At 35.8% G+C, this 24,817-nt stretch overlaps 1 protein-coding gene across 3 annotated transcripts in view; it reads left to right on the forward strand.

Moving 5' to 3' along the window:
• SCRN3 (secernin 3) overlaps positions 1-24,817 on the forward strand; it is a 65,549-nt gene that overhangs the window by 31,590 nt on the left and 9,142 nt on the right. For all 3 annotated transcript variants that reach the window (XM_077154187.1, XM_077154186.1, XM_077154188.1), the window contains one exon: positions 23,781-23,943. In XM_077154187.1, the coding sequence (XP_077010302.1) occupies positions 23,781-23,943 (163 nt within the window). The remainder of the gene's footprint in view (positions 1-23,780; positions 23,944-24,817) is intronic.

Raw genomic sequence — 24,817 nt, forward strand, 5'->3', positions numbered from 1 at the left:
ATTACTCCAAAAAGAAAAATAACAGACATTAAAAAAAAAAAGAAAGAAAACCCAGAACGCCCCATACGCCTTATCCCCCCCTACTCCATTACAGAACCCTAATATTAGTGTGGTACTCTACACCATTATTACTGTTGATGAAAGAATATTAAGATCTTACTGCTCCTACAACCTCCAGATGGGTCCCTGGGCCAGATAAGTCCTGAAACATCGAGGGGCCAGCCTTTCCAGAACATCAGCTAGTTCGATCTCCCAAACCCTTATTATTGAAAGCACCTTCCAACATGAAAATGATCATAGCCCAAATACCCCTAAAGAGTGGGAAAAGATCATAGGTGTTGTTGGAGTTAGAAGGTAGGGTTTAACAAATGAGTATGATTGCTGAATCATTATATTGATACTTCTTTTAGTCTCCAGTATCTTAGAGCAGCTAGGAGTAAAAGCTGAAAATTGTGAAATTGTAACCCATACCAAACTCTGAAATCTATTCGACAACTAATTGTTGTGCTGTGCTTTGAAATTTGCTTTTTTGTATATATATTATTTTTCCCAAAAAAGAAAAACAGTGATGATATATTCCTTCTTACCTCCAGTGTTCTGAAGCAGCTAGAAGGAAAAATCTGAGATGATGGTATGGTGGCCCATGACAAGCTATGGGATCTGTGCTGTAACTACTTGTTGAAGAGTGCTTTGAAAACTACTGCTTTTTTTCTTTCTTTGCTTTGTGTATATGTTGTATCGTACAATAAAAAAAAGTTAAAAAAATATCTTACTGCTAACTATAGTCCACAGTTTGCATTTTTTTCCATATAGCACTTTTTTTAATTGAAAATTTATTTTATTTATACGTTAACATGAAAAGAATTTGAACCTCCCCAATGTTAAGTTAGTTCACATTTAAACATGTCCTAGGAAGTTTTCTTTTAGGTCCTCATATAGCTTTTATCGGTTTTTCTTCTTAAAGGTATAGTGAAATTTTTGTTAGGTTAGGTCTAGATAATTTATGCTTTTTGCCATTAGTATACTGTTATCTCATATTCTGTTTTCTAGAAATGATAATTACCTATGTAGAAGAAAACCATATATTTTTGTAAGTTGATATCTGGCAATCTTGCTTAAACTCTTAGTAGTTTTAATAGTTTGTCTATTGATTCTTTGGGGTATTGTATAGAAATTATCTTATCATTTACAAGTAATACACACTTAACAATACAATAGTGGCATTATACCAGGCTAACCGCACCCCAATGCCTAAATAAGAAAATAAAAACAAATATAAACACAAAGTACAGACTAGACTCACTCATAAACATAGATGAAAAAATGATAAATCAATATTATGAAATCGAATCTAGCAATTCATTAAAGTAATACATCATTACTCTGTGAGGTTTATCTGAAGACATTTCTATATTATCAGTTTATCTATCTTTTTATTGGGTGCATGGTCCAGGAATCAAACCCAGGTCTCCTGCATGGAAGGCGAGCATTCTGCCACCGAACCACCTGTGCACCCTATATTATCAACTTGAATGAGATATTGTCCCATAAATAGTTGTTAATATTCAACATCCATTCCTGGTTAAAATAAACAAACGAAAAACAGGAGCTTTTAGCAAACTAGGAATAAAATTAAATTCCGTTGACAAACCCCACAGCAGATACATCTCATGGTAAGTATTAGAAGCAATCCCATTGAGCAACCTCAATAAAGTTCATGAGGATGACTATTATTGCTGCTACTATTAAACATTTTACTGAAAGTTATAGCCATTTCAACAAGATAAGAAAAATAAAAACAGATACAAACATTGGGGAAAATAAGACGAAATGTCATTTTGTAGTTTATATTTATCTGTAGATATACAGTAGAATCAAATGATTGTAAGAAAGTTGGCCCAAATGAGAGAAACCTGGGAAGATCGGTACTCTCCAAATCATCCAGCTATAATAATTAGAAAAGATAAAAGGAAAAAGAATTCACTGCAGGAAAGAAAATTATAAAATATCTTATACTAAACCTAACAAATGTTCAAAATCTGTATGAATAAAATGACTCAATTTTAGCAAAGGACATGAAAGAAACTAGATTAAATAGAGAAGCAAACTATATTCTTAGATGGGAACATTCAGTATTTTTAAGATACCAAATCACACCAAATTTATCTATAATTTTTGCTATAGCATTCTATTTTTTTAACTTTGTTTATTGTATAATAAACATATATACAAAGCAAAGAAAGAAAAAGCAATAATTTTCAAAGTACTCTTCAGCAAGTAGTTAGAGGTCAGTTCCCAGAGTTTGTTACGGGCTACCATACCATCACCTCAGATTTTTCCTTCTAGCTGCCCCAGAACATTGGAGGTATAGCACTCTATTTATAACTATCAGTACAAGTGTCATAATTGTACTAGTTAGTGAAAGAACATATTTATATCTGTAGTACTAATCATAAACATCATGTGCCATAGAGTTCATTGTGTTATACAATCCCATATTTTAACCTCTAGTTTTCCTTCTGGTGACATACATGACCCTAAACCCCTTTCATCCATATTCACCTACACTTCAGCACTATTACTTAAAATTCCAATAATGAACTACTGTCATCTCTATCCATTTCCAAACATTTGTATTCAAACTCATTAAAAATCTGTATGTGTTAGGCAACTGCTCCCATTCTCTAGCCTCATTCTATCTCTTGGTAACCTATATCGTAAATTTTATGACTATGAGTTTACATATTCTAATATGTTCATATAAGTGAAATCATACAATATTTATCTGTTTTTGTTTGACTTATTTCACTCAGCATTGTTTTCAAGGTTCATCCATGTTGTCACAATGTTTCAGGACTTCATTCCTTCTTACTGCTGAGTAATATTCCATCATCGGTTGCTGGACACTGGATTGTTTTCATCTTTTGGCAATTATGAATAATGTGGCTATGAACATCTGTGTGCAAATGTCTGTTTGTGTCCCTACTTTCAGATCTTCTGGGTATATACTGAATAGCAGAATTACTGGGTCATAGGGCAATTCAATATTTAGTTTTCTGAGTAACTGCCAAACTGTTTCCCTTAGCTGCTGTACCATTTTACATTCCCACCAGTAGTGAATAGGTTTTCCTATTTCTCCACATCCTGTATAATTTCTTTTTATATAATGCTGGATTCTTTTTGCTACTATTTTGCTGAGATTTTTTTCCCCCCACAGTGGTTCCATTTTTTAAAACTTTTTATTCTGAAAGATTTTTAAGCTGACCAGACTGTTAAAAAATATATACAAACCCTATATAGACAACTCCAACATACCCCCACCCTCCTCCCTCAACACAATTAGATCCACCAATTTTAACACAATATCTATATAATTCTTTCTATACATCCATTTATCCATCCATCCATCCATCCATCTGCCTGTCTATTTATCAATTCATTTTTTGAACACTTGCAGGTATGTTGTGTATATTGTGCTCCTATAACACTTAATATTGCCATGTGTGTTTCCTAAGTACAAGAATATTCACTTATGTAACCATCACAAGTGCAGAAATCAACTGTAAAAAATTTAACATGGATATAAAACTTATAGCCTATATTTCAGTTTTTCCATATGTCCCAATAGCATCCTTTGAGCCTTTTCACCTCACTTGCTAGATCCCTTCCAGGATCATGTATTGCATTTAGTCATCATTTTCTCTTTAGTTGCTTGCTCTTTTCTCTTCTCACTTCTGTGTTTTTTAATTGTGGCCATACATGCAACATAAACTTTCTCATTTCAACCACTCCCAAGCATACCATTCTATGGGATAAATCAACTCACAGTATTGTGGTACCCTCACTTATCCTCACCTTCCATCACTAAACTTTCCTTTCTCCCTAAACAGAAACCCTACACCCATTATGCATTTGTTTCTCATTCCCTTCTTCCCTGGCAACCTGTACTGGCAACCTGTACTCTAAATTCTGTGTCTTTGAGCTTGATAAGCTCTAATATTTTCTTCTTAGTTACGATAGGACTTAAGTTTAGCGTTCTAAATCTATTACACTCTCATTTACTTTGGTACCAACTTCAGTAGTATGTACAAATGACATTCCTATACCCTTTTGTCACCCATCTTTATGTAGTTCCTGTCACAACTTACATGTTTTACATTATATTTATACATTACAAATCACTGATTTATCATTACATTTTTTGCATTTGCTTTTTAGAGCCTATAGAAATAAAAATTTGAAGTTACAAACCAAAAATATAATAGAACTGGCATTTATATGTATTCAATGCCATCACTGTCTCCAGAGATCTTCATTTCTTCATGCAGCTTCAATCTATTTTCTAATGTCTTTTCCTTTCAGTCTGCAAAAACTCTGTTTAGCATCTCTTGTAAGGCCAGTCTAGTAATGATGAACTCCCTCAGTTTTTGTTTATCTGGAAATATCTTAATCTGTCCCTCATTTTTGAAAGATAGTTTTGCTGGATATAGAATTCTGGTTGGTAGTATTTTGCTCTCAGCACTTTAAATATATCATTCCACTGCCTTCTTTCCTCCATGGTTTTTTATGAGAAATCAGCATTTAATCTTTCCGAGGCTCCCTTGTACATGACTGTGGCTTCTCTCTTGTGGTTTTCAGAATTCTCTCGTTAATTTTAGCATTTGAAAGTGTGATTATAATATGCTGCAGCGTGGGTCTACCTGGGTTTATCCTGGGAGTTTGCTGAACATCTTAGATATATATATTCATGTCTCTTGTTAAATTTGGAATGTTTTCAGCCATTATTTCTTTGAATATTTTCTCTTCCCCTTTCTCTTTTTCTTCTCCTTCTGTGACTTCCACAATGCATATATTGACACATTTGATGGGGGTCCTACAAGTTCTGGGCTCTGTTCACTTTTCTTCATTCTTTCTTCCTTCTGCACCTCAGACTGAAAGCCTTTAATTGTCATCTTCAAATTCACTTACTCTTTCTTCTGCCAGCTCCGGTCTGCTGTTGAGTCCTTCTAGGGAATTTTCATTTCTGTTACTGTGGTCTTTGGCTCCTTTTGATTCCTTTTCATAATTTCCATGTCTCTATTGATATTCTCCTTGTGTTCATGTATTGTAATTCCTGTTTTCCTTTAGCTCTTCATCCTCAGGAGTTTTCTTTTCAGTTGTTAATAGGTCTAACTTTCCTGAATTTTTATTTGCCATTTGTCTTATTTGTGACTTAAGTAATTACGCAACATCACTTTCAGGGACTTCTTGAAATATTGCATTTATACAAAAGGGCCTTTTTTAAAAAGTCTTTGATATGACACAAGACTGGTCCTCCTCATTTATGGTTTCCAGTACTTTAATCTTCTCCTTTGCATGGGCTTATTGCTTTCTGTTTCTTTGTATGTTTTGTAACCTTTTGTTGAAACCTGGACATTTTGATATTTTAATGTATCATCACTAGAATTTAGACTCTGAGGCATCTGTTCCTTAAGCTTCTACCTCAGCTAATGAGGGAGGGATAGGGAAGGGTGTCAGCCGGGGATGCCTGAAGATCCTATCATTTTTTAAGTAGCTTTTTTCTTGACTAAATGCTTGCTCTGTTACTGCAGTCCTTTGCTATTTTGTTGTTGTTTTTGTTGTTGTTGTTGTTTTGTTGAGCTTTAAGAAAGGGGTTTCTGCCATTTCTTGATAGTTATTCATAGCTTGTTGTGGGGTATGGAACATTGAAGTGCCTGACTCTGCCATCTTGTTCAGGGTGAGGCCTTGTTGTGGAGGGTTTTTGCATCTATGAGGAACATTGTCTGTAGTCTTTTTTTTTTTTTTTCTTTTTTTCTACTGTGTTTGTCTGGCTTTGGTGTCAGGATAGTAAAATGACTCATAAAATGGGTCAGAAAGTGTTCCCTCCTCTTCTGTTTTCTAAAAGAGATTATAGAATTTGGGTTAATGCTATCTTTTTTTTTTTTTTTTTCCTTTTTTTTTTTATTAATTAAAAAAAGAATTAACAAAACAATTAGAAATCATTCCAATCTACATGTACAATCAGTAATTCTTAATAACATCACATAGTTGCATATTCATCATTTCTTAGTACATTTGCATCGATTTAGAAAAAGAAATAAAAAGACAACAGAATAAGAATTAAAACAATAATAGAAAGAAAAAAAAACAAAAAAAACAAAAACAAAAAACCTATACCTCACATGCAGCTTCATTCAGTGTTTTAACATAATTGCATTACAATTGGGTAGTATTGTGCTGTCCATTTCTGAGTTTTTATATCCAGTCCCGTTGTACAGTCTGTATCCCTTCATCTCCAATTATCCCTTCTCTTTTTTTTTTTTTTTTTTTTTTAATTAACGGAAAAAAAGAAATTAACCCAACATTTAGAGATCATACCATTCTACACATGCAATCATTAATTCTTAACATCATCACATAGATGCATGATCATCATTTCTTAGTACATTTGCATTGGTTTAGAAGAACTAGCAACATAACTGAAAAAGATATAGAATGTTAATATAGAGAAAAAAATAAAAGTAATAATAGTAAAATCAAAACAAAACAAAACAAAACAAAACAAAAACCTATAGCTCAGATGCAGCTTCATTCAGTGTTTTAACATGATTACTTTACAATTAGGTATTATTGTGCTGTCCATTTTTGAGTCTTTGTATCTAGTCCTGTTGCACAGTCTGTATCCCTTCAGCTTCAATTACCCATTGTCTTACCCTGTTTCTAACTCCTGCTGAACTCTGTTACCAATGACATATTTCAAGTTTATTCTCGAATGTCCGTTCACATCAGTGGGACCATACAGTATTTGTCCTTTAGTTTTTGGCTGGATTCACTCAGCATAATATTCTCTAGGTCCATCCATGTTATTACATGGTTCATAAGTTTATCTTGTCTTAAAGCTGCATAATATTCCATCGTATGTATATACCACAGTTTGTTTAGCCACTCTTCTGTTGATGGAGATTTTGGCTGTTTCCATCTCTTTGCAATTGTAAATAATGCTGCTATAAACATTGGTGTGCAAATGTCCGTTTGTGTCTTTGCCCTTAAGTCCTTTGAGTAGATACCTAGCAATGGTATTGCTGGGTCGTATGGCAATTCTATATTCAGCTTTTTGAGGAACCGCCAAACTGCCTTCCACAGTGGTTGCACCATTTGACATTCCCACCAACAGTGGATAAGTGTGCCTCTTTCTCCGCATCCTCTCCAGCACTTGTCATTTTCTGTTTTGTTGATAATGGCCATTCTGGTGGGTGTGAGATGATATCTCATTGTGGTTTTGATTTGCATTTCTCTAATGGCCAGGGACATTGAGCATCTCTTCATGTGCCTCTTGGCCATCCGTATTTCCTCTTCTGAGAGGTGTCTGTTCAAGTCTTTTTCCCATTTTGTAATTGGGTTGGCTGTCTTTTTGTTGTTGAGATGAACAATCTCTTTATAAATTCTGGATACTAGACCTTTATCTGATATATCATTTCCAAATATTGTCTCCCATTGTGAAGGCTGTCTTTCTACTTTCTTGATGAAATTCTTTGATGCACAAAAGTGTTTAATTTTGAGGAGTTCCCATTTATTTATTTCCTTCTTCAGTGCTCTTGCTTTAGGTTTAAGGTCCATAAAACCGCCTCCAGTTGTAAGATCCATAAGATATCTCCCAACATTTTCCTCTAACTGTTTTATGGTCTTAGACCTAATGTTTAGATCTTTGATCCATTTTGAGTTAACTTTTGTATAGGGTGTGAGAGATGGGTCTTCTTTCATTCTTTTGCATATGGATATCCAGTTCTCTAGGCACCATTTATTGAAGAGACTGCTCTGTCCCAGGTGAGTTGGCTTGACTGCCTTATCAAAGATCAAATGTCCATAGATGAGAGGGTCTATATCTGAGCACTCTATTCGATTCCATTGGTCGATATATCTATCTTTATGCCAATACCATGCTGTTTTGACCACTGTGGCTTCATAATATGCCTTAAAGTCAGGCAGCGCGAGACCTCCAGCTTCGTTTTTTTCCCTCAAGATGTTTTTAGCAATTCGGGGCACCCTGCCCTTCCAGATAAATTTGCTTATTGGTTTTTCTATTTCTGAAAAATAAGTTGTTGGGATTTTGATTGGTATTGCATTGAATCTGTAAATCAATTTAGGTAGGATTGACATCTTAACTATATTTAGTCTTCCAATCCATGAACACGGTATGCCCTTCCATCTATTTAGGTCTTCTGTGATTTCTTTTAGCAGTTTTTTGTAGTTTTCTTTATATAGGTTTTTTGTCTCTTTAGTTAAATTTATTCCTAGGTATTTTATTCTTTTAGTTGCAATTGTAAATGGGATTCGTTTCTTGATTTCCCCCTCAGCTTGTTCATTACTAGGGGTTAATGCTATCTTTAAGTATTGGTAGAATTCTGCAGTCAAAACATCTTGGCCTGAAGATTTCTTTTTAGGGGAATTTTAAACTACAAGTCCATTTTTCTTGAAAAATTTATTAGACTAAGCCCCAACCAAAACCACTCCTGCTAACCCTAAAGAACACCTAAGGCTTTATCTGAGATTCTGCAAAGGTTCCATGCACTATGATTACTTTCCAAAAGCCTACAACAGTTGGGTTCCTAGGCCAGATAAGTCCTGAAACCTAGAGGGGCCACCCTCTCCAGAACATCAACTAGTTCCATCCCCCTATCCCATATTATCAACACCCCTTTCCAACATGAAAAAATTAGAATGGGCATAGCCCAAATACTCCTCATTTGAGAGAAAGATCAAAGGAGAAGATGGAGTTATAACAGAGAAGATAGGATTTAACAAATGAGTAGGATTGCTGAATCATTATATTGTTATTTTTGTCTCTAGTGTCTTGGAGCAGCTAAAAGTAAAAACCTAAAATTGTGAAATTGTAATCCATACCACACTCTGAAATCTGTTCTACAACTAATTGTTGCAGTATGCTTGGAATTTATTGCTTCTTTGTATATATGTTATTTTTCACACACAAAGTTATGGGCTATTCACATTGTTTCATATTGGGTGACTTTTGTTAGTTTGTTTTCCAGGAACTATTCCATTTTATCTAAGTTGTCAAATTTATGTGTGGAATTGTTTGTAGTATTTCCTTATTTTAATTTTTTTTTTTTTTTGACTGGGCTGAGTGGCTTATTAGAGAAAGCCAAGGTTGCAAAGGAATAAGAGTTGGCTTTGGGTTTTTTTCTTGCCAAAGATGGGCATGACACTGACACAGTGCTGGTTATATGGCATCCACTGCTTGGCCTGGCCCTCTTCTTCTCCTCCTGTTTGGTTACCTTGGGAATCTGACTTCTCACTTTCCCAGCATGGACCAGGGAACCATGGACTTTACCTCCAAGCATATGACTGGCTACTTTCAGAGTGGTCACAGCCCCCTCCCCACGGTGGCCCAGAGCAGCCTCATCTTCCAAGGGTGTGCTTGTCCAGAGCATGACTTGATCTTCTGGGGTGATACTACATGGACCTTAACCCAGATGACTGTCTCCTGGCCGGTCTCTTTAAGGTGTGTAGTTCCTGGGCACAGAAACTGAGCCACATGTTGGTGACTGAGCCACAGCTTCTGTTGCCACTATGGCAAAGATGGAGTCGAGAAAGAGGAAAGAAAGTGGGCATGCACGTTCTCACAGCTTACTGCGTGCCGTGTTATTGTCTTATTATCACTTTAATATCTGCTGGGTCTGTCATCATGTCCCTTGTTTCATTCTTGATATTGGTAATTTGTGTCTTTTAAAAAAATTCTAGCTAGAGGTTGTCCATTTTATTTATCTTTTTTAAGAACCAGCTTTTTGTTTAATTGATTTTCTCTATTTTTTTTTCCTGTTTTCAGTTTAATTGTTTTCTGCTCTATTATTTTCTTCTTTCTGCTTGCTTTGGGATTGTTGTGCTCATTTTTTTTTTTCAGCTGCTTAAGGTGGGAGCTTGGATTATTCACTTCCAAATTATCTTTTTTTTCTGGATATTTTATATATCTTTCTTGGTAATGTGAATAGAATTTTTTCTTTATATTTTTGTTGCTTATATTGGATCTGTATGGAAACTGTTGTGTGTTTTCATTTATTTAATGGGCCACCTCACTGATACCTTGCTGTTTTTATAATTTAAAAATATGTTCTCTTGGATTTTCCTGGTAGGTAATTATATGCCAGTAGTCCTGTTTTAATTTTCTGGTAGAATTATACTTTAAAAAATATATTTTATGCAAACATATAAAATTAGGAGATAAGAAAATTGTGGAGATGTGGATGCAGACTAAAAAATTACCTCATTTGAATCATGTATCAGTTGGTTAATGAAGCACAGGTTACAGAAAACTCTGATGATAGGATGGATGTCCATTTTATCTGAATTTTCATTGTCCCATGCAAAGTTACAAGGACTACATAGGAAAGTAAAAGTAGTCTTAAACACAGAAATAATCACTGATGAACTCTCTATATAATTAGCTCTCATTTTAATATCTCTCCCCATTTGGTACTAACTTTTCTACTTGGTGTCAGCATTTTTGTTGATCAGTCTCTTAATGATTATTAAACACTCAACACACAGTACAATTAAATATAAACTGAAAATTTTGTAAAAGATGTACGATTTCAAGAAGTCCATGGAAGTAATGTTGGGTAGCTACTTAAACACAAAGCCACTGGCAATAGAAATTGGGAGAGAGTTAGACATGTCAACAACTGAAAAGAAATTGAGGATGATAACTTGACAAGGCTTTTTAAAAAAGATTTATTTAGTATGTATTAGTCATTTAGTACTTACACAAACTGCTAATCTTACTATAATGAATTTAAAAGGCCACATCATACAACAGACTAGTACACTGAAAGAATCAGTTTCTTTTCACAAGGACAGTTTAGTTCTAGTTTATTAATTCTTGATAATCTAGTAGAAAATCTGAAAATTCACAAATGATAGTATAACAGGACACAGAAGTTTATCTGATTACTCAAAATCCATATAATTTCCCCATGTATACAAAAAAATGAACCAATTACCTAGAGGAGGAACATATATAACTTGGTTTGCTTTGAAGCTCATGATTGCTTCCTTAAAATAGAGAATTTAAATTTAAGTTGCGTGAGAAGTGTGTGAACTGGACAAGGATCCTTTTATCTCAGTGAAGATAAGATTTGTATATTAAAGGACTAGGAAAAGGATGTGAGAAACTTGATGAACTCAAATTTTTTAGTGTGAAATATATATACAAAACAATAAATTTCAGAGTACATTTTAACAAGTAGTTATAGCACAAATTTCAAAGTTTGGTATGGGTTACAGTTTCACAATTTCAAATTTTTCCTTCTAGCTGCTCCAAGACACTGGAGACTAAGAGAAATATCGGTATAATGATTCAGCAGTCATACTCATTTAAGTCCTATCTTCTCTGTTATCATTATAATTATTTTTTGTATGCTGTATGGTGGAGGTCACATTTCATTCTTTTTCCATGTGACTATCCCATTATTGCAGCATCATTTATTGAATTTTTTTTTCAGGGGGGGGAGTACACAATCTGGGAATCAAACCCAGATCTCCCTCATAGCAGGTGCGAATTGTACCACTGAACTACCCTTGCACTCCCGATCTTCTCTGTTATAACTCCTCCTTTTCCTTTGATCCTTCTCCCAATCTTTATGGATATTTGAACTATGCCCTTTCTAACTTGTTCATGTTGAAAAAGGATGTTGACAGTATAGGATAGGGGATGGAATTAGTTTATATTCTTGGAGAGGCTGGCCCCTATGGGTTTCAGGGCTTTTCTGGCCTAGGAACCATCTAGAGGTTTTAGGTTTCTGGAAAGTAAACTTAGTGCATGAACCTAGGTATTCTTTAGGGTCAACAGGGATGATGTTGTTTGAGGTTTGGCAATCCATGGCAATTAGCAGTATCTAGCTGAAGCTTGCATAGGAGTACTGTCCCAAATAGTCTCTCAACTGTATTTCAACTCTCTTAGCAAACAGATACCTTGTTTTACATTTCTTTCCCCCTTTTTGGTCAGGAAGGCCTTGTTCATTGCATGGTCCCAAGGCCAGGCTCATCTCTGGAGTTATGTACTACATTGTCAGGGAGGCTTTCACTCCTGAATGTCATGTCCCACAAAGGGAGAGGCAGTGATTTCATTTGCAGAGTTGGGCTTAGAGAGAGAGAGACCACATCTGAGCAACAAAAGAGGTTTACTGGAAGTAACTCTTAGGCATAACTATAAATAGGCTAGCTTCTCCACTACGGAAATAAGCTTCATAAGAGCAAGCCTCAAGATCAAGGGCTTGGCCTTTTGACTTGGGAGTCCGTAATGTTTGAGGTAATACTAGGGATTTCCCAAGTGGGAAAATTTAATAGTTTCGTATTTTTTCTCCAATCCCTCAAGGAATTTTGCCAATATTTTAAAATTTTCTTCCTGACATATTCTGGAATCTATCTGGGTATTGCATTAAGCTGTACAGAATTACAAGTCCTCATTCCCATTCTGGACTCCATGTGTTTGGGTTGTTTAAATGAGCTATCTAGGCAGGTTGATTTAGATTGTGTGCTACAGAAAATTTAGGTTTTGGACAAAATAAATCTCTCTTCCTTTGGCTTATACAGTAGGTGAAGCTCTCATTATGCAGACAATATCATCTTTTACCCTGTGTTCTGGTTTACTTTAGTACCAACCAGATCTGCTTCATCCTTATCTCTAATTGAAGTTTGATTTCTGTTTTGGTTTCTTCAGCAGTTGTTACATGTAACAATGCTGACTTTCAGAGCTGCAGAACACCAATTCTGAGTCTTAGATGTCACAAAGGTACCTACATGATCACAGATATCTTTGTAAAAATCATCTTTATGATCATGCTGCAGTAGTCAAAGTCATACTCTCTTACAATTTTGTGGGAAAAATTACACTTGATTTATTCTTTGTTTGAAGAATTAGCACATTGTCATTTTAACCTAAATTTTGTTAACTATATTATATAAATTTATTTCTATAATATCTTTATTTCACTTTGAAGACACAATCAATCCTTTTCTTTCCACTATTAGTCTTGAGTCTCATTTTAAATGTGTTATTTTAAGTAGCTTTTTTTTGTTACTAATATTCTCCTGATAATGAGAATTTCTTTTCTTTCAAAGGAAAGCTTTTAAATCTATTGTGAAATTTTTCAGGACAAATCCTTATTGAATTATTAACTTTGGTTACCTCAGTTGAAATTGAGTTGAGGCTCAATTTCTTTATATTCACAGATACATAGACACACAAACACATACACATACCCATGTACACACACATATCTTCATTGCCTAAGATAGTGCCCAGCATTTAATAGGTATTTAGTAGCTGCTCAACAAGTATTTGTCTGATGAATGAGAACAGAGAAAAATTCCATTCTTATCTTTAGAGAATGTATAATCTAATGCAGAGTTAGAACCAAAATAGATAACAGGTCAAGAATACTTATAGATGGAGAAGAAAAGTTCCCTTCATTGTGAGGGTAGAGTTTCCAGAGCCTGAAGTTAGGAATAGAATTGAAGTAAGTTTATTTGATTTTTAAAGTAGAAACCAGGGAGTAAATCAGAGATGAGGGCAATTAGGAAAAGAGGACCCAATTAGCAGTGGCAGATACTGAAGGAATTTGAATTTGATTGAAGAAAAATTGAGTCAAAGTTTGGAGAAGAGAATTATGGCTTGTGAAGTGAAGGTGTTTTGGGCACTATTGGAGAACTGAGTTGAGGAGGTGGAAAATTATTTCATCTTATTAAAAGGTGGTTAGGTCCTGGACCACAGCTTTAAATATGAATATGTACAGCAAGGAGCAGATCTGTTTGAAGACATAGTGGGCATTTAAAATTTTCTGGAAGGAAATACTTTGCAATTATTGAATTCTGATAAATTCTGTAACCAGGAACATGTTTGTTGTGTTTGCTAAAGAGATAAAATCGATTATTTCTGTTTCTCCACTTTTTTCTAAAAAAAGACTCTTAAAAATATTAAGCTTTAAATATGAAAGCAGAAAATAGAATATGCCACCCATCCTCATCATACACTTTAATATTTAACTTTTAAAATAATCCAACAGAATTATGCAAATACAAATTCCATTAACCAATAATGTGTTTTTCTCCTTCATTCCCATTCAAATTACAAATCACACTTTCACATAAGATTATGAATGTCAAGCAGAGGAATTATCATAGGAAAACTAATTAACTATTTTGTAAAGAACATTTTATGTAATACTGGAAACTGAACGTGGTAGTCTCTTAATATTTGTTTCCCAGAATGGATAGGCTCAGATAATAGCTACTGAAATCATCAGTTCATTACCAACTAAATACGCCTTTAAAAGCTCTGTTATAGGTCGCAAGGTCCAAGATGGTGGCTTAGTGAGGTGTGGAATTTAGTTCATCCTCCACAGCAACCAGTAAATAGCCAGGAACAGTATGGAACAACTGCTGGGGCCACATCAGTGACAGGACACACAGCATACACTAGTCTGGACAAGCTGGACCAGCAACAATCCCACCCAGAACCCTGAGTCCCCCAGGCTGTGGAGGCCGGCATCCCTCCTCCACAGGCTGGTTCCCAGAGGGAAAAAGAAAGAGAATTTACCAATGGCAGGGGCTGAGCTCAACCAAGCTCCAATTGTGGAATTAATTAACAAACTCTGACTACTAAAGATAGATGCCCAGCTCAGCTTTTTCAGGTAAAAGTTAAGGTTACTGTTTTTTGACCTGGTGCAGAGGGGGCAGGGCGGACAGAAAAAGAAAAAAAAACAAAACAGGATTTTTTTGGATCAGACAGCACAAAATACTTGAAAGGGTCTGGGCCCTGAAGGAAAGGGGGGGGGGGCACATAGGATCTAGAGATACATAGAGCAACTTACAAGCTCTTGATTGGCAAACCTGAGGAACAGGGGTCCTGCTCTGAAAAGGATTTTTTTTTTCTTTTCTTTTTTGTGTTTCTATGGCTTGACTGCTTTTTACATACAACTGCAAGACTTCTCAGCTTCCAACTACCCCAGGCAAGGGTGGCAGTAATCTTGTCTGAGAGGCAAAGAGGCTGGTCAGGTGAAAGGAAAAATTCCCTGGAGGCTGTGCCTTCCCCAGGAGAGGGGTGGGGCCCAGCTCAGGTGGAATACCTCCCTCAAGGAGTTCAGACCCAGGGTCTGAAAAGCTGAAACAAGTAAAGCCAGCCTACAACCTCTCCTCTGTCTCAGCCACACCCCCAGGAGGGAGAGTCTGCTTAAGTTAAAGATACCGCATCACTTTATGCTGGTGGGACCCACAGGCAGACAAGCACCACATACTGGGCAGGACAGGAAAAACACAAAATGCTGGGTCTCATTCTCAGGGAAAACTGATGCAGGTGATTCTTTCCTCCTGAGAGGAGGCCAGTCTGTTCTGGGAATATCTGACGGGAGTCTATAATACCTAAGTAGACCCTCCTACAGAAGAAAAAAAAGAGGCACCATACATGCCAGGCAAGAAACAAGAAAACAAGAACTGAAAAATTCTTATCTGTTTAACAAAACCTAGGCTAGACGTCTAGAATAAGCTGAACTGCATGTCTAAGAAAAGATAGACAACAAAGTCATCCAGCAAGAAAATCCTAGGTAAAAAGTGAAAACACTCTCCAGAATGAACTAATTAAGGAAATTAAATGTCTGGACACCAGCAAAAAATAACAAGTCATACTAGGAAATTGAAGATATGGCCCAATGGAACAGACCAGCGATTCAAATAAGATATAGGAATTGAAACAATTAATTCATGATGCTCGAAAAGACATGGAAAAATCTCATCAAAAATTGAATCAGTGAATTAAGGGAGGATATAAAGGAGGCAAGGGATGAACAAAAAGAAGATATTGGAAGTCTGAAAAAACAAATCACAGAACTTATGGGAATGAAATGCACAGTAGAAGAGATAAGAAAAAACAATAGAAACCTACAATGTTAAATTTCAAGAGTCAGAAGATAGGATTAGTGACCTGGAGGATGGGACATCTGAAATGTGACAAGCAAAAGAAAATATAGGGAAAAGAATGGGAAAATATGATCAGGGACTCAGGGAATTGAATGACAACATGTAATGCACCAATATACATGTTGTGGGTGTCCCAGAAGGAGAAGAGAAGGGGAAAGGAAGAGAAAAACTAGTGGAGGAAATTATCACTGAAAATTTCCCAACTCTTATGAAAGACTTAAAATTATAGATCCAAGAAGTGCAGCTTACCCCAAACAGAATAGATCCAAATACATGTACTCCAAGATACTTATTAATCAGAATGTCAGACGTCAAAGAGAAAGAGAGAATTTTGAAAGCAGCAAGAGAAAAGCAATCCATCATATACACGGTGTTGTAGTTTGCTAGCTGCTGGAATGCAACACACCAGAAATGGATTGGCTTTTAATGAAAGGGGATTTATTTTCTTAGTTCTTCAGAGGAAAGGCAGCTAACTTTCCACTGAGGTTCTTTCTTATGTGGGAAGGCACAGGATGGTCTCTGCTGGCCTTCTCTCCAGGCCCCTGGGTTCCAACAACTTTCCCTGGGATGACTTCTTTCTGCATCTCCAAAGGCCTGGGCTGAGCTGAGGAATGCCGAGCTGCTTAGGCTGTGCTCACTCATTTAAGCACCAGCCAATTAAGTCAAATGTCATTTGTTGCAGCAGGCCCACCACCTAGCCGACTGCAGATGTAATTAGCAACAGATGAGGTTTACGTACCATTGGCTCAAGTCCACAGCAACAGAACTAGGTGCCTTCACCTGACCAAGTTGACAACTGACTCTAACTACCACACAAGGTAAGCCGAATAGGAATGTGCATAGATTTCTCAGCAGAAACTATGGAGGTGAGAAGGCAGTGGTATGGTATATTTAAGATGCTAAAAGAGAAGAACTGCCAGCCAAGAATTCTATATCCAGCAAAATTGTCTTTCAAAAATGAGGGTGAAGTTAAAACATTTTCAGACAAAAAATCACTTAGATAATTTGTGACCAAGGGACCAGTTCTGCAAGAAATACTAAAGGGAATACTAGAGACCAATAGAGAAAGACAGCAGAAAGAGGGGTGGAGAAGAGTGTAGAAATGAAGACTTATCAGTAAAGGTAAAAAGAAGAAATTTTAGATATGACATATAAAATCCAAAAGGTAAAATGGTAGAAGAAAGTACTGCCCATACAGTAATAACACTAAACGTTAATGGATTAAACTCCCCAATCAAAAGACATAGACTGGCAGAATGGATTGAAAAACAGGGCCCATCTATATGCTGGCTACAGGAGACACATTTTAGATCCAAGGATAAACAGGTTGAAAGTGAAAGGTAGGAAAAGATATTTCATGAAAACAACAATCAGAAAAGAACAGAAGTAGCTATACTAATATCCAACGAATTAGACTTCAAATGTAAAACAACTAAAAGAGATTAAAAAGGACACTGTATAGTAATAAAAGGAACAATTCAATAAGAAGACACAACAATCATAAATATTTATGTACCGAGCCAGAGTGCTTCAAAATTTATGAGGCAAAAATTGAAAAGAGAAATAGACACATCTATGATAATGTTTGGAGACTTCAACTCCCTGCTATCATCATTGGACAGAACATCTAGACAGAAGATCAATAAACAGAATTTGAATAATACAATAAATGAACTAGACTTAATGGACATTTGTAGATGTATATATTACACCCCACAACAGTGGGATACACCTTTTTCTCAAGTACTCATGGATCATTCTCAAGGATAGACCATATGCTGGGTCACAAAGCAAGTTTCAATAAATTTTAAGATTGAAATCATACAAAACACTTTCTCAGATCATAAAGGAATGAAGTTGGAAATCAATAAAAGGCAGAGGGCCAGAAAATTCACAAATGTCTGGAGGCTAAACAACACACTCTTAAATAGTCAGTGGATCAAGGAAGAAATTACAAGAGAAATCAATAAATATCTCAAAGCAAATGAAAATGAAAACACAAGATACCAAAATTTATGGGATGCAGCAAAGGCAGTGCTAAGGGGGAAATTTATCACCCTAAAAACCTTTATCAAAAAAAAAAAGAAAGAAAGAAAGAGGAAAAATCAAGGAATTAACTGTTCACTTGCAAGAACTAGAGAAAGAACAGCAAACTAACACCAAAAAGGCAAAAGGAAAGAAATAATGAAGATTAGAGCAGAAATAAATGAAATTGAGAACATGAAAACAATCCAGAAAATCAACAAAACCAAAAGTTGGTTCTATGAGAAAATCAATAAGATTGATAGACCTTTAGCAAGGTTGATAAAAAGAAGAGAGAGGATACAAATAAATAAAATAAAAAATGGAAGAGGAGACATAACCACTGACCCCACAGAAATAAAGGACATAATGACAGGAGTCTATGAACAAATTTATGCTAATAAACTAGACTATACATGAAATGGACAACTTCCTAGAAAAGCAGGAGCAACCAACATTGACTCAAGAAGAAATAGACGACGTCAAGAAACCAATCACAAGTAAAGACATTGAATTAGTCATTAAGACGGTCCCCCAAAAGAAAAGTCCAGGACCAGATGACTTCACATGTGAATTCTAGCAAACATTCAAGAAAGAATTAGTACCAATCTTGCTCAAACTCCTCAAAAAAATTGAAGAGGAGGGAAGACTACGTAACTCATCCTATGAAGCCAACATCACCCTCATACCAAAGCCAGACAAAGATACTACAAGAAAAGAAAATTATAGAACAATCTCTCTAAAGAATATAGATGCAAAAAACCTCAACAAAATTCTTACAAATCGAATCCAGCAGCACATTATAAGAATTATTCACCATGACCAAGTAGGATTCATCCCAGGTATGCAAGGATGGTTCAACATAAGAAAATCAATTAATGTAATGCACTATATCAACAAATCAAAGCAAAAAAAAAAAAGCAACACATGATTATCTCGATTGATGCAGAAAAGACATTTGACAAAATTCAACATCCTTTCTTGTTGAAAACACTTCAAAGGATAGGAATTGAAGGGAACTTCCTCAACATGATAAAGGGAATATGTGAAAAAACCACAACTAACCTCATCCTCAATGGGGAAAAACTGAAAAATTTCCCTGTAAGATTAGGAACAAGACAAGGATGTCCACTGTCACCATTGTTATTCAACATTGTGTTGGAAGTTATAGCCAGAACAATTAGACAAAAAAAGAAATACAAGCCATCAAAATTGGAACAGAAGAAGTAAAACTCACTGTTTGCAGATGATATGGTACTATATGTCAAAAAATCTACAGCAAAACTACTATAGCTAATAAATAAGTACAGCAAAGTGGCAGGTTACAATGTCAGCAATCAAAAATCTGTAGAGTTTCAATACACTAGTAATGAGCAATTTGAGGGTGAAATCAAGGGGAAAAAATTCCATTTACAATTGCAACCAAAAGGGAATAAAATATTTAGGAATAAATTTAACTAAGGATACAAAAGGCCTGTACACAGAAGGCTACAAGAAATTGCTAAAAGAAATCCAGAAGACCTAAATAAATGAAAGGGTATGCCATGTTCATGGATTGGAGGAATAACTTAGTTAAGATGTCAGTTCTACCTAATTGATTTATAGATTCAATGGAATACCAATTAAAATCCTAAAAGCAAGCTTTTCAGAAACAGAAAAACCAATAACCAAATTTATTTGGAAGGGCAGAGTGCCCTGAATAGCTAAAAATATCCTGAGAAAGAAAAATGAAGGCAGAGGTCTCAAATGACCTGACTTTAAGGTGTATTTCAAAGCTACAGTGGTCAAAATAGCATGGTGCTGGTACAAAGATAGGTATATTGACCAATGGAATCAAATAGAGTGGTCAGTTATAGACCCTCTCATTATGGACAATTGATCTTTGATAAGGCAGTCAAGCCACCTCACCTGGGACAGAGCAGTCTCTTCAATAAATGGTGCCCGGAGAACTGGATATCCACATGCAAAAGAATGAAAGAGGATCCATATCTCACATCCTATACAAAAAATAACTCAAAATGGATCAAAGACCTAAGCATTAGATCTAAGACTGTAAATCTTTTAGAAGAAAATGTAGGGAAATATCTTATAACTCTTTAAATATAAAATAGGGAGGGGGTTTCCTAGATCTTACACCCAAAGCAGGAGCATTGACAAAAGAAAATTAAACACTTTTATGCATCAAAGAACTTTGTCAAGAAAGTAAAAAGACAACCTAACGATGGGAGACAATTTTTGGAAATGGTATCTCAGATAAGGGTCTAGTATCCAGAATATATAAAGAGATTGTTCAAGTCAACAACGAAAAGACAACCTGTCATGGTTAGGGACAGGTGTCAACTTGGCCAAGTTGTGGTACCTGTTCATCTGATTGGGCAAGCGCTGGCCTGTCTGTTGCAATGAGGACATTTCATAGGATTAGGTCATGATCACGTCAGCTACATCCACAGCTGATTCCATTTGTAATCAGCCAAAGGGGAGTGTCTTCTGCAATTAGTGATGCTAAATCCAATCATGGGAAGCCTTTTAAGGAGGAGTCAGAGGAGACAGGTTCCATTCCTGCTTTGGCTGGTAAGCCTCTCCTGTGGAGTTCATCCAGGCCATCCATTGGAGTCATCAGCTACGTAGCCTGCCCTGTGGATTTTGGACTCTGCATTCCTATGGTCACGTGAGACACTTTCATAAATTTTATATTTGCAAGTGTTCCCTGTTGATTCTGTTTCTCTAGAGAACCCTAACTAATACACAACCCAATTACAAAATAGGCAAAAGACATAAACAGACACTTCTCAGAAGAAGAAATACAAATGGCCAAAAGGCACATGAAAAGATACTCAACTTCCCTGGCTATTAGGAAAATGCCAATCAAAACCATAATGAGATATCATCTCACAACCACCAGAATGGCTATTATCAATAAAACAGAAAACGACAAGTGCTGGAGAGGATGTGGAGAAAGAGGCACACTTATCCACTATTGTTGGGAATGTAAAATGTTACAACTGCTATGGAAGGCAGTTTGGCTTTTCCTCAAGAAGCTAAGTATAGAATTGCCATATGATCCAGCAATACCATTGCTAGGTATCTATTCAGAGGACATAAGGGCAAGAACACAAACAGACATTTGCACACCAATGTTTATAGCAGCAATATTTACAATTTCCAAGAGATGGGAACAGTCCAAATGTCCATCAACTGAAGAATGACTAAACAAGCTGTGGTATATCCATACGATGGAATATTATGCAGTTCTAAGAGGGAATAAAGTCGTGAAGCATGGAACAACATGGATGGGCTTTGAGGGCATTATGCTGAGTGAGATTAGCCAGAAACAAAAGGACAAATACTGTATGGTCTCACTGACATGAACTAACATTAATGGATGAACTCAGAGATTTTCTGTTAAGAGCTGAGGCCATCAAGAGATAGAAATAGGGTAGATTTTGGGTAATTGAAGCTGAAGGAATACAGGTTGTGCAACAGGACTGATTGTAAAAATTCAGAAATGGATAGCATAATACTACCTAACTGTAGCACAAAAATGTTAGTACAGTGAATGAAGCTGAATGTGAGAATGATAGAGGGAAGAGGGCTGGGGGCACAATTGAAACCAGAATTAAAAATAGACAATGAAGACTGAGATGGTATAATCTAGGAATGCCTAGAGTGTACAATATTAGTGACTAAATGTACAAATTTTAAAATGTTTGTTTTTTGCATGAGGAAGAACAAAGGAATGTCAGTATCGAGAGGTATTGAAAATAGATGGTCATTCATATTTTAAAACTAACTTATGTGTGAGACTAAAGCAAAAATGTTTATTTGGTACAAAATTTATCATTTGACTAGTGCATTTCCTAATATAACTTATATGGACAGTTTAATTGCACACCATAAGTACATGGAACCTTGAATAGGGCATGAAATTTTGTTCGTTTATCCAGAGCGAAGCCCCGATAAATCCCAGAGTGATTTGAACAGTGAATTAAAAAGTATTTGCAAAGTCCCCTTGGGGGAATGTTGAGAAAAGGGGAAAATTCAATTTCCCCATTTGGAAAATCCCTGATATTGTCACAAGCAGTAGGGACAGCAAAAGCAATAGGCCGAGCCTCCAATCTTGGAGTTTGTTCATATGAAACTTAATCCCACAAAGGATAGGCTAAGCCTACTTAAAATTATGCCTAAAAGTCACCCCCAAGAGAACCTCTTCTATTGCTCAGATGTGGCCTCTCTCTCTCAGCTGACACAGCAAGCAAACTCACTGCCCTCCCCCTCTCTCATGGGACATGACTCCCAGGGGTGTGGACCTTCCTGGCGATGTGGGACAGAAACCCTAGAATGAGCTGGAACTCAGCATCAAGGGATTGAGAAAATTTTCTCAACCAAAAGGGGGAAGAGCGAAATGAGACAAAATAAAGTGTCAGAGTCAGAGGTTATCCTGGAGGTTATTCTTACGCATTAAATAGATACCACCTTGTTAGTCAAGACGTTAATGGAAAGGCTGGAGGGAACTGCCTGAAAAGGTAGCCATGTTTCTTTAAGATAATTGTATGATGATATGGCTGTCGCAATGTGACTGTGTGGTTGTGAGAGTCTTGTGTCTGATGTTCCTTTTATCTACCTTATCGATGGACAAACAAAACATATGGATTAAGAATAAATAAATAGGGCGGGCCACGGTGGCTCAGCAGGCAAGGACGCTTGCCTGCCATGCCAGAGGACCTGGGTTCGATTCCCGGTGCCTGCCCATGTAGGAAAAAAAAAAAAAAGAATAAATAAATAATAGGGGGAACAAATGTTAAAACAAATTTAGTAGATTGAAATGCTGGTGATCAGTGAAGGGGAGGAGTAAGGGGTAGTATGTATGAACTTTTTTCTGTTTTCTTTTTATTGCTTTTTCTGAATTGATGCAGATGTTCTAAGAAATGATCATGATGAATATACAACTATGTGTTGATAGTGTGAGTTATTGATTATATAATAGGAATGGAATGATCATATGATAAGAGTGTTTGTGTTTGTATGTGGTTATATATCATAAATAAAAAATAAATTAAAAAAGAAAAAATATGGATTAAAAATAAATAAATAATAGGGGAACAAATGTTAAAATAAATTCAATAGATTGAAATACTAGTGAACAATGAGAGGGAGTAGTAAGGGTATAGAAAAAAATAGGGTGAACAAAGGTTAGAATATATTGGGGTGGATGGAAATATTAGTGGTCATGAGAGGAAGGGGTAAGAGGTATGGTATGTGTGAGTTTTTTCTTTTTGCTTTTTATTTCTTTTTCTGGAGTAATGCAAATGTTCTAAAAAATGATCATGGTGATGAGTATACTACTATGTGATGATACTGTGAGCCATTGATTGTACACCATACATGGAATGTTTGTATGTTAAGAATGTTCATGTTTGTATGTTGCTTTGGTTTGATAATACGAAATAAATTAAATTGAACAAATTCTCTTAGGGGCAATAGATTAAGCATATTTTTTCTTTATTGCCTTGTTCTGTAGATTTAACAGAGATTTTACCTATACAGTATCATTCAGATTTTGCATGTTTTATATATTTTTAAAATATATATCTTCCTTTGTAACTGGGAAATGAATCTTACTGCAGTTACAGTAACAGGTTTATAGTCAATCTTTAGTTTATGCCAAGACCATTATCTCATGTTATAGATTATTAACAGAGAAAGCTACTCAGGTTTGTGTGGCATCTGTATTTGCATATGTGTGAAATTATTTTAAAATTTATTTCCTCTAGGAAACATAACTTTTGAAACAATGATGGAAATTCTCCGAGATAAACCAAGTGGCATTAACATGGAGGGAGAATTCCTGACCACTGCTAGCATGGTTTCTATTTTACCTCAAGACTCCAACCTTCCTTGCATTCACTTCTTTACAGGGACCCCTGATCCTGAGAGGTGAAGTGACAAAGTTTAAACCAGCAAGGGGGTAGGGATAGGGGTAGAATTGTTGGCGTGTTGATGATTTTGTCAGGCTAAATTTTTGTTACATGAATAGGAAAATAATTTTTATATGTGTTTTCTCTTCAGATTTTAGTCTGCCATTTCCACATGTGAATAACTAACTGCCTTAACTATATTCTCATTTTTATGAGAAGGAAATATTACTAGTTTCTTGTATGCAGTTATCCCTGCTACCCCTTCCTCCAAATGTATTTAATGTTGTCAAGAAAAGAAAGTAGATAGGTTTTTTTGTGTTTTTTTTTTTTGAAAGTAGATAGGTTTTAAATTCAGGTTCTTGTTATTACAATGTTACAATATTAGGTGATTAATGACAATAAAAAAGTTAAATAATGTTTAGTTCTGGATATACATGGTTACTTATGGACTCATCTCTGGAAAATACATCCATGTAAAATTTGAATGTATGAATCTATAGTTCAGTTACGACTTAAGTAGAAATTTGTATAGACTATCTTGACCACCTTGATTTAATTAAGTAACTGGTCATTACTACATTTCACAAAATTTGATCCAGATTACTTTTTCTTTTTTTGTGGGTGGTAGTGGTGGTGGGTTTTTGGCAGTGGTGGTGGAGGTGGTGGTGATGGTGGGGTGATGCAGATTATTTTTAATAGAAATATTCACTATTTCTTAGCATTTCAGTCTTTCATATTATTATAGATATTTTCAAGAAAGTGGAATGAGACCTGTGTCCCCCTGCTGTTTTTCATCTCATCTCTTAATCCTCAATGTATAACATTGAGGTTTATCCTTACCCTCTAAATGTGGAGTTTGCAGTAGAAAATATTGAACTGATACTTCACTCACA

This window comes from Tamandua tetradactyla, chromosome 3 (assembly GCF_023851605.1).
Source record: "Tamandua tetradactyla isolate mTamTet1 chromosome 3, mTamTet1.pri, whole genome shotgun sequence".
In the NCBI taxonomy this organism is placed as follows: Eukaryota; Metazoa; Chordata; class Mammalia; order Pilosa; family Myrmecophagidae; genus Tamandua; species Tamandua tetradactyla.